Source organism: Canis lupus, chromosome 9 (genome assembly GCF_003254725.2).
Source record: "Canis lupus dingo isolate Sandy chromosome 9, ASM325472v2, whole genome shotgun sequence".
NCBI classification, from domain to species: Eukaryota; Metazoa; Chordata; class Mammalia; order Carnivora; family Canidae; genus Canis; species Canis lupus.
This window is the reverse complement of record NC_064251.1, coordinates 26118353-26128799: the sequence shown is the minus strand read 5'-3', so window position 1 is coordinate 26128799 and position 10447 is coordinate 26118353. Positions and strand designations below refer to the sequence as shown.

The 10447-nt window shown below is 56.0% G+C and overlaps 1 protein-coding gene across 1 annotated transcript; it reads left to right on the top strand.

Annotated features, from left to right (window-relative positions):
• Positions 1 to 1102: 1102 nt before the first annotated feature.
• HOXB13 (homeobox B13) lies at positions 1103 to 5699 on the top strand. Its single transcript, XM_025440704.3, has 2 exons — positions 1103 to 1872; positions 3042 to 5699. Exons 1-2 carry the CDS (start codon positions 1269 to 1271, stop codon positions 3293 to 3295), a joined length of 858 nt encoding a protein of 285 aa, XP_025296489.1. The 5' UTR covers positions 1103 to 1268; the 3' UTR covers positions 3296 to 5699.
• Positions 5700 to 10447: the final 4748 nt, after the last annotated feature.

The following is a 10447-nucleotide window of genomic DNA, read 5'->3' as shown; positions in this document are numbered from 1 at the left end:
GACATCTCCACACAGGGCAGGCTTCTTCTTTCTTGGGGTCCAGAACCCCTGCAACTAATGCATGGCCAATTAGGCCTGGCTTCGCAGAAATTCCTTAGATCTCAGAAAACGAGGGAGGGAAGAGGTCCTCTTTTCTGGCTGGTACTTCAGGATTTTATAAGATCCGTTCCCATTCCCTCCTTCAAGTTGTCTCTTTCTCCCTTTGTGCTGCTATCCCTGCCTCTCTCTCTCTGAATATACAGGTCATGCGTGTCCTCTCTCCTACATATCTCTCTCCCCACCATTAAATGCAAATCCAGACCCCCCTTTCACAGGCTACATCTAGAAACTTCATTTCCCCTTCAGATCTGACCGTTGCACGTCCCAGGCTCCAGATGTCCCGTCTTCTTCCGAGCTCTTGTCCCCCTCCCTCTCCTTCTGCCCCACCCCGATCCGGGAGCGGCGGGGCGGGAGCTGGGATCCCCGGGGAAGGGGCTTGCCAGGCACTTCCCTGGGCAGCGTATTACGCGCATCCGGAATAGGAGGGGCACCTGGAATGAACCGGGTTGCTGGTAGCCAGGACCCAGAGCCGGGGGCTCCCAGAAATACCCTTTGGCCCCCATTTCCCAGCCTCTTCTGGTTCAGGCACATTCCCAGGTTCCCCTTTCAGGCACAGAGCGGCCTCCCGCCCCCGCCCCCCCCCGACTCCCCGCCCCCCCTTCCCCTTGAGACGCACGTTTTATAGGGGGAGCTTTTTATTCTCTCGTTAAACCAGCCAAAGCACCGGAGACAGAGAGCCGGGGAGGGAGAGGAGGCGGCGGGGGCGGGATGGCCCCTGTCTTCTCTCCCTCCGCCTCCCTCCTCTCCGCCCCCCCACCCCCAGCTGGGTAGCTCCAAACTGGAAAGCAGCTTTCCTCTGCGTTCTTGTTTTCACAGGCAATAAAAGTGAGGGAGAGGGAAAGAGGGAGAGACGAAGGGAGGGAGAGAGGGAGGGAGGGAAGGAGGGAGGGAGGGAGGAGAAGAGACAGAGAGGAGCAGGGGTAAAGTATTTTCGCAATTTCTGCCCCGAAGATTTTATTAGCCTCCTCCCGCAGGCCGCGGCCAATCAGCGCGCGTGCCCTGGCACCTGCGTCTCCTGCGTCAGGGCGGCCGGGCTGAGCGAATGCAGCGCCGTGAGAGCTGGGAGCGATTTAAAACGCCTTGGATTCCCGGGGCCTGGGTGGGGAGAGACGGCTGGGTGCCCCCCGGATCCCCCCGCCCCAGCGCCCCATGAGCGGACCCTCGGCCCCATGGAGCCCGGCGACTACGCCACCCTGGACGGGGCCAAGGACCTGGAAGGCTTGTCGGTAGTGGGAGGGGGTCGGAATCTCGTGGCCCCGTCGCCGCTGGCCACCCACCCGGCCGCGGCGCCTCCGCTGATGCCCGCTGTCAGCTACGCGCCGCTGGATCTGCCGGGCCCCGCGGAACCGCCGAAGCAGTGCCACCCTTGCCCCGGGGTGCCCCAGGGGGCGGCCCCGGCTCCGGTGCCTTACGGCTACTTTGGAGGCGGGTACTACTCCTGCCGGGTGGCCCGGAGCTCGCTGAAACCCTGTGCCCAGGCGGCCACCCTCGCTGCCTACCCCGCGGAGACGGCCACGGCCGGGGAGGAGTACCCCAGCCGACCCACCGAGTTTGCCTTCTATCCTGGGTACCCGGGACCCTACCAGCCAATGGCCAGTTACCTGGATGTGTCGGTGGTGCAGACTCTGGGAGCCCCCGGGGAGCCTCGCCACGACTCCCTGCTGCCTGTGGACAGTTACCAGCCCTGGGCCCTCACCGGTGGCTGGAACGGCCAGATGTGTTGCCAGGGGGAGCAGAACCCACCCAGTGCCTTCTGGAAGGCAGCATTTGCAGGTAACTTGCCCCACTATGTTTGTTGGGTCCCCTTGGTGCTGCTGACTGTGGGTGGTAGGCCGTGCTGGTGCTCGCAGGGGGAGGAAGTGAAGGGAGATTTGGGGCCTGTGAGGAGGAGCTTGTGCTCATCAGTTGGCTGTTAGGACGCTGAAGGAGGGTTCAGGCAGTTGAAGAGACAGGGTGGAGGCCCCAGAGGGTCAGCATGAGGGGCCTGAGCTGGGTGCTATTGGAAGGCTGTGGGCTACCAGGTACCTTCATCTCCTTAGGAGGCCTTGGGACCTGCTTTTCAATATGTCCAAGTGTTTGATTCTTTTTGCTGTTGACGGGAATCAGGCTGTTCTACCTCGCAGATCCCAGGGTTAATTCTACCAAAAGGCTAAATGACTCTCTATTCAGTGAGTAATGGGGATGGGGTGGGTAGGAACATGGATATTGAATGTTCTGTGAAGAATACAAACCCTCATTTTCTTTCAGATGAATTTTTCAGTTTCTTTTCAAAAATATTTTATTTATTCATGAGAGACAGAGAGAGCGAGAGGCAGAGACACAGGCAGAGGAAGAAGCAGGCTCCATGCAGGGAGCCTGATGTGGGACTGGATCCTGGGACTCCAGGATCACGCCCTGGGCCGAAGGCAGGCACTAAACTGCTGAGCCATCCAGGGATCCCAATTTTTCAGTTTCTAAAGGAAAATTTAGATTCCCTGCAGTCATAATTTAGGGGCATGTGTATGTGTGTGTGCGTTGTGTGCATGTTGGGGGGGGGAGGTGTGTGTATGTGTGTTTGTGTATTGGGAGTGGGAGCAGAAATGTGTTCCTTTCTGCACTTAATTTGCCTGTAGAATCTATGAGAGTGGCCAAGAGTCTGAAAATGCATGTGAGGGTGGATATATGTGACTGTGGGCAAAGGTCTGGCAGGGTGTGATGGGTGTGTTTGCAGACCTGCAATGCTGAGGACAGGGATGGGTGAGGATGGCTTGCAGGAACCTGGTCTTTCAAAACCTAAGTGGTCATCAGAAAACAGCCAGAAGTCAAGGTGTCCCCCAGTGCTTTGGGGGAGTGGTTGTGTCTGGGTGCTCCCATAGGATTGCTTAGCTTGTAGGGCCTGCGTTTGTGCGTGGGCTTGTGGGTGGAGGTCTGAGTGTGGCTCCCTCTCTCTTCTTCCATGGCAGAGTCAGGCACACAGCACCCTCCTGATGGTTGTGCCTTCCGACGTGGCCGTAAGAAGCGCATTCCTTACAGCAAGGGGCAGTTGCGGGAGCTGGAGCGCGAGTATTCAGCTAACAAGTTCATCACCAAGGACAAGAGGCGTAAGATCTCTGCGGCCACCAGCCTTTCAGAGCGCCAGATCACCATCTGGTTTCAGAACCGCCGGGTTAAGGAGAAGAAAGTCCTTGCCAAGGTCAAGACCAGCACTACTCTGTGAGGGAGATCCCTGGCTGGGGGAGTGGGGGAGAAATGGAAGTATCCTAGGGAAACCAGGAGCCTGCCAGCGCCAGGCTGGAGCGCAGGACTCTGCCGAGGGGCTCCCAGAGGTTGCACTCTTCCCAGGCCACAGCTCCTGGGCTGTTCCTCAGGGATGGCCTGGGTGCCCCCATATGTTTTAGGGAGCCAGTGAGGCCCAGAGTTACAGTCCAATCCACCAGAGCCACATACCACCCACAGGACCTGTCGCCAGTCACAATCATTCATCCTGGTAGTGGTAATAGTCACCATAACCAGTATGAGTTGCCATGATAATTAGTTTCAAATTTTTATCTAGAGCTCTGAAGAGCACTTGAGAAACTGCTTGCATGGATTGAACTGATAATGAATAAACTTGGAGGGAGACCCAAGGCAGGGAAGCTTCCTTTGCATCCACATCCATTTCCAAATCCTGTCCCCCACCCCAGTGATTGCAGCAGATAGGAGAAAAGGCAGATTCACTCCTGTGACTACCATTGCTCATTTGGCATTTTTCTAAGATGACCCCTGGGCAGGATGGACAACACTGGGGGGTACCTCTCCCTCCCTCCCTGCCCACACCCTGGGTTGTATGCTGAGGTCTCAGAAATCCCATCCTTAACTCTTAGATTTTGTCCTTGTGTGAAAATGAAGCCAGTGAACTGCCCTCCTGAGTCCTCCTGCCTCCAGAAAAACTGAGTTTGAGAAAGCTCCTGGATAATTCATCATCTCTCATTTCCTCCCCTAAACTTTCCAAGTCTTCCCTTAACAATCCTGGTGGTTCTGTCCAGGTTATAGTTCATTGGGGCATTTGGGAGTTGCATGAAATAGGTATTTGTGGCCTTGTAGACGTCCCCCTCCCAGGCACAAATAGTTACAGAACTAGGGAGTAGAACGCTACCCTATTGGCAGGCACATCACAAACACGCTGGAATAGCCAGGCTGGAAAGAAAACCAGAAAATGGCCCTTCACCACCCATTCTCCCTCTGCTTTGCTTCTACTTGACATCAGGAGAAGTTGTGGGTCCCAAGCCTGGGAGATGGGTCAGGCCCCTTTGTGAGTGAAAAAACAGTGGGTGGCAGAAGCGCAAAGACCCAGGTGAGGCGTCTTAGGCAAGAGTGGCTGCAGATCTCTTTCCTTTTCACTTTGTGCTGGTTTGGTCCAACTACCCTGAATCCTGGGTAGGTGGAGGATCATGTTGGCACCAACTCTCTTTTCTCCATCCACATAGACAGAGACTGAACGTGTGGAATTGTAGACACCTGGGGCAGACATGCTGTTCACAGAGCTGCAGAACCCAGGACCCTGACACGGAGCCTTGGTCTCTGTGAGGGCTCCCTCATGTCACGTACCTGGGCCCACTGCCCTGTGGGATTCACCACCTTGGCTGCACCGCCAAGTCAGCGGGTTGGCCCTGGATCTTCCTTTGCCTGGGCCGACACACTCCCTGTGATCCAGAGCCCAGGCTCGAAGTGGAGAGGACCTGTACAACCCAAGATCCCAGACACCGCCAGGAGCAGCTGGTGAGGCCGGCGGTGACTGTCTCAATGGTGTCTCAGAGCTGGCTCAGCCTCCTAGTTCTCCAGGAAGCCCTGTGTAGCCAAGGCACGTTTACAACCCCTGCTGTCAGGTGGGATTCTAGTCCTGGCTCCTTTCCTGGGAATGAGTTGAGAAGCAACTCAGATTCTCCTTAATCTATTTACCAAAGAGGAACCCAGGGCCAAAGGGGAAAGGCTCCAGAGGTGGCCGTCACCCTCCCCTGTTGGGACTCCTTGACTGTGTCTGCTTAAGGGAGAAGAGGGGAGGTGTCAATTTTGTTTTGTTTTTTTTTTTTTTCAATTTTGTGATTAAAAGACAAAACAAAACAAACCCTTCCAAACACCCGGGTCCCGTTTAAGCTCCTTGATAAAGCACCCGGCTCAGAGGAAGTTACTTCCTGCTTTTCATTCTCTTCTAAGCAAAGTCTCAAGCGAGTAGCTTTTAACTTCAGGGGTCCTCAAGGATAGTGTGTGCGGACCCCTCCCTCGCTGCTTCAGAAGTGGCCAGACTTCAGTGCACATAGGGATGTGGGCAGGGTGCGGGAGAAATGAAGGGGGCTTTATGGTGCGGGGTCCCCTTCCAGAGGAGAGGAAAGACCCCAAAAGGGGCTGACACTTGGACTAAACGAGCCAGCCTAGGTGGAGCCCTCAAAAGGAGTCAGAGACCTCGAGATCCTGTCCTCCCGGGGCTCTAACTTCTCCGCTACCAGGGACTTAAAGTTTCGTTGTATTATTCGTTCGCAATAATTTCAGAACGAACCAAAAATTTGGGATTTTAGAGATTTATTTCGCTACCAATGTGAGTTTGTGGATTATTAAAAAGGCAAGGTCGCCCCCTTCCGGCAGAAGTTTGCTATTTCAGGGAAACCCGCCGGGCGGCTGGGCCTGGACTGTTCCCTCAAGGAGCCCCAGGCTTCCGGATGCCTGGGGTCTCCGGCCTCGCGGGGTTGGGGAGTTTGGGGCAGCTTGTGAGAGCGACGGGACCCGGAGCCGCCAGAGATTGGGCCAAGGTATCTGCAGATGTATCGGTCCAGCCAGCGAGAGACCAAGAGGCGGGCGAGCAGGGCAGCGCGAGCGATCTGGAATAGAGAACAGGCTCGCCAGGGCTCCAGAAGCCAGGCCGCGGCGCCCTCCGCCCCGGGTCCAGGTCCTCCAGCGGACGGAGTATTTTCTTTATCTTCCTCCGCAGAGCAGTTCGCGGTGACACCCTCCTTTTTTCTCCTGGGAGTGAGGTATGGAACCTATGCAAAACAAAACAAATTTAAATTTCGTTTGGCTTTACATCCTTTCATGAAACCCCTTTCCAAACACCAATTTTACTCCCGAGGCAAACTATACCCCCTCCCACCCAGACCGAGCATTTAAAAATCTCTCACTAATTTGGGTTAAATTTTAACAAAACCCATACATTTACGTTTACATTTACTTGACTGCAGCGATTTGCTTCTGAGTAGGGCCGGTTTTAGATCCCGGGGAACGTGTTTTGCTAAAAATTATCCAGACTGAAACATGTGAGCACAACGTTCATAAAGGGCTAAATTCAGACAATCTCGACCAAATGCATGTAGAAGTGTCCAAATAGACTCCTGAAAATACACCAGGCGTCTTTATCCACTACCGAGGCGTAATTGTTCTCAGAGCTGCGCTCCACGCGCCCTCTCTCACTCGGAGCCAAACATTTCGGCCTGTGAGTCTCAGCAAGCGTCCAAATCGGATCGGAGGGTCGCGTCTACGCCGGCTCCACAGCCGAAATCACTTCTAACTCCAAAGCAGTTGTTATTTTTATTAGGCTTCCAGAGGCCAATTTGGGGGGTAGTGGTGGAGAAGTGCGTAGACGCGACCTCCGGAAGCTCTTTTCGAATCTAAATCCCCGCTGCAGCCTAGCGAAGAGCCAGGCGGGGGCTCCGGCCCTGGGGTCCTCTACTCACGCTGGTGAACGCTTGCGGCAGCTCGGCACTCCGCGGGCTGCGGTGTCCCCCGCCCCAGCCACCCCTCCCGGGAGTCTCTCCAGAGCGGGAAGCTGCCCCTGAGGCTGGAAAAAGACTCTGATCGAGCCCCCTCCGCCCCCCAGTTCTCCCAGCGGCCCGGCTCCCCTCCTCCGACTCCAGCAAACTGCCCTCCCCTCCTTCCCTTCATTGATGTTTTATCCGAAGGCCCAAGTGCAGCACTTTAATTTGGTTTCCTTCGGGGGAAACTCTCTGTGCCCCCGCCCCCGTCCGGTCTCCTAGAAACCCCGGAGCCAAGATCGTGGATTAGATGCGTAAACCTGCAATGGAGCGCGGAGGTGCCTGCTGCACCGGGGCAAAAGGAGACGGTTCTGCTGTTCTGGAAGAAATTTATATCCTATTCTCCCCGCCATGAACGGTTCCTCTCCAGGAGAGGGGGAGGAAGCAGTAGAGTGGCTCTCCGCCTCTCACCCGAGTGGGACACCCCTCCGCTCCCCTCCCCCCCCCCCGCCCCCGTCGGCGCAGATCTGGGCCTGGAGAGAGACTTAAAAACATCCTGGGGCGACTTGATGCCAGCCTTTCGGACTCTGTCGGCTACAAGTTACCTCTGTCTCGAAAGGGAGTGAGGGTGGTCGAGCAGATGAAGGAAAGAGTTCCACCATGGGCTTCCCTCCCCTAAATTGCCCCCGAAGTGAGAGAGGGTTTGGCTACAGCAAGAGTTCAATCGCCCCCAGAATGAGAAAAGGAGAGAGTCTGCCGATGCCTGGAGGGGAGGGGATCGAATGCGAGGGGAGGGTCAGGGGCTTTGCCATTGAACTTGAAGTTTCAGGTAGGTGGTCTCCACCGCCTCCGCCCCCACTCTCCTAAACGCTGTGCTAGAAGTTGGGGGGAAAGGTGGGGGAAGGATGAGGGAAGGGTGGGGGGCCACCTCCGGTCTTGGGAAGGAGTGAGAAGGTCATGCAGTGGGGAAAGGCTGGAGAGAACTGGAGGACGGCTGGGGATGCCGAAGGTGGCGGGGAGGCGAGGAGGCCTGGGTCTGCGCTGGGGAGGAGACGCTCCAGCCTTCGCCCAAGGTGGGGAGCATTCCACAGAGCGCCCTCTCCCTGAGCTCCGCCCCAGACTGCTGGGAGGGGGGCACCTAGTGCTGCGCGACCTGTCCTTCCGCCTCTGGCCCCAGGTGCTCGAGCGGAGCCCCAGCCCCGGGCCGCTCCGAAGCTGAAACCTTCCGGCGGGGGCCTGCAGCGCTCAGGGCCCGGACGCAAGCTGAAGGTCTCTCCTTTGCAGAGAAAACAAGAGTGTTATGTGCCCATTTCTCAGACCAGGGACCGGCCCGTTTCAATACCTCCAAGAGTGCGTTTCTCCGTAACAAGGTAAACTGATCCGTGGGCCAAAGGCACTAACCGCTTTCTCAGTCTGGGACCCGCCTCAGGAAGCCCCGGGGTGATCCTCCCAGGAATTTGGAGGCCTCCGCGGGCTAAGCGGGCAGGGAAGGGCAGATAGAAGGGACTTGAGGCCAGACAGAGACCCACCACCTGGCGCGGGCACCTCCACGTCGGTTCCTGGAGAGACACGCAGCTGCCTGAGCAGAAAGCGCTTCGCAGCATGCGGGACCTGCCCGGACCTCGGCAGGGGACAGGCTGGCGGGTGGGAGCCAGTGCCAGGTGCAGGGGGCTCCCAGATGACCTCTATTTGTCTCCAACTGGATGGAATCCTGGCACAGACACAATTAATATTATTGTTAATGCTATTGCAATTGTTCTTATTTAAAATAATAATTCTTTCCAACACACCTATTTTGGAAAACTCCGTGAAAATTAACTGTAACGATAACTCTGATGATTGATTAGCTCACCCTTAAGAGAAAGGCTCTGGCCCTTAAAAAAATAAATCAGGGAGCGCCTGGCTGGCACAGTCTGAAGAGCTTTGGACTTGATCTCTGAGTGGAGTGGTGAGTTCAAGCCCCCACATTGGGTGTAGAGATTACCTAAAGAAATAAAACTTAAAAAAATCAGTATACCTTACTCTCTGAGCCGCTGCCTTCTCTCCCCACCCCACTATCCCCTCCCCATTCCTGCATCCTTTTCAGAAGCTTAGTAAGTGCCCAGGAGCTGAGGAACAACTGGAGAGGACACATGCCACTGGTATATGTGCACAGGGGCTCAGAGTCCCCACCAAGTCCTTAGGCACTGACACTGCTAATCTGTTGGTCTTAGGGTGGGCAGGGTAATCTACAGGCACACTCAGGACTAACAGGTCCCCTCTTCCCTGCCCCCCAAACTGACTCCTCCTGTTCATGCCCCCTTCAGAGCTCCTATCACACTGACAAAACCTACAATTGGGTGCACATTTCATAAAATAAGGAAGTTGAGACCAAGAGAGGATAAGTTTCTTGATCACTGTCAATCGGCCTGCCGAAGCAGAGGTGATCCCCAAAGCAAGAGCTAGGGTGGTGGAAGGGGAGGAGGGCGGGGGGGGGGGTGTGAATGGGTGACGTGCGCTGAGGGGGGCACTTGACGGGATGAGCACTGGGTGTTATTCTGTATGTTGGTAAATTGAACACCAATAAAAAATAAATTTATTTTTTAAAAAAAGCTAAGCTCCTTTGCCGATACCCTGGGAGAGAATAGGAAGCCCAGTCTCTTCAAGACCCCCGCATGCCTCTTTTCACAAGGTTCCCCAGACTCTGGCAAATCCTTGTTTCCATCCGGAGCCATCCCCTAGTGTCCCACAGGGGCACTTAAGCTCCCTAGCCCCTCCAGGGTGCATCAGGCTATTTGCATAAGTGAAGAAAAAAAGAGGGATTAAAGACAAATGGAAATTTAGTTCAATCCACCATTCAGTTACCAAGTATCTACTGCATGCAAAATCTTCCACTGCGAGTAGGAGGCTGTAGAAGAGACCATGGAAAGACCCTCTCCCATCCCACTGAGCCCTGCCTCGCTCTTGCTGCCAGATCTTGGGTCTGCGGCTTCTTCAGATGTGACCTCCCACACCGTGTGGCCCGGTCAATGACTACACGAGGACAAATCTTTCTCACGAGGAGTGAGAAAGATTCGTCCCTCTCCCCATGGTATCTGGGGGAGCTTCCCAGAAAAGGTCGTGTTGGAACAGCATCAAGAAAGATGCTTATAATATCAAATCCTACAGGGAAGATCCAGGAGGAGGCGGCGGCGGCTGGGAAACGCAGGTTGTGCAGAGAGATCGGTGGGGCCGGGGCTCCGCGGGCGGAGCAGGCAGGCGAGAACGCAGGGGCGTGAGCACCGGGCTCTGAACGCTGGGCCAAGCCCGCGCCGCGATCGCACGCTCCTCGCCATTCCCACTGCGACCGCCCCACTCCCGCGCAGGGCAGCCTGCACCCAGGGATGGTGTCGCCCCGCAGGCCCCAGGCAGGCAGGGGACCAAGAGCTCTCGGAGAGCCGGATCGGTACCCTTCCCGAGGACCTTCAGCTCCCCGCTTCCAGCCTCGCCCAAGACCTGCGCTGGGCCTTTGTCTGAAGGACGGTTGATGTTCGCTGCCCCTCCCCCTCCAGGCAGGGTTTTGTCATTGAACTTGAGTCAGGCCATAAACATTCCTTCACCCCTCCGGGAGCTGGATCGGGACGCGGGGCGGGTGGAGAGAAAGGGGGCAGGGGAGGGTTGTGGAAGGAACC

Excerpts from the sequence above, each read along its gene's own strand:
- HOXB13 (XM_025440704.3), top strand. The coding sequence starts at position 1,269 with ATGGAGCCCGGCGACTACGCCACCCTGGACGGGGCCAAGGACCTGGAA. Across the intron at positions 1,873-3,041 it reads CTGGAAGGCAGCATTTGCAG|AGTCAGGCACACAGCACCCT; the intron begins GTAACTTGCCCC and ends CTTCCATGGCAG.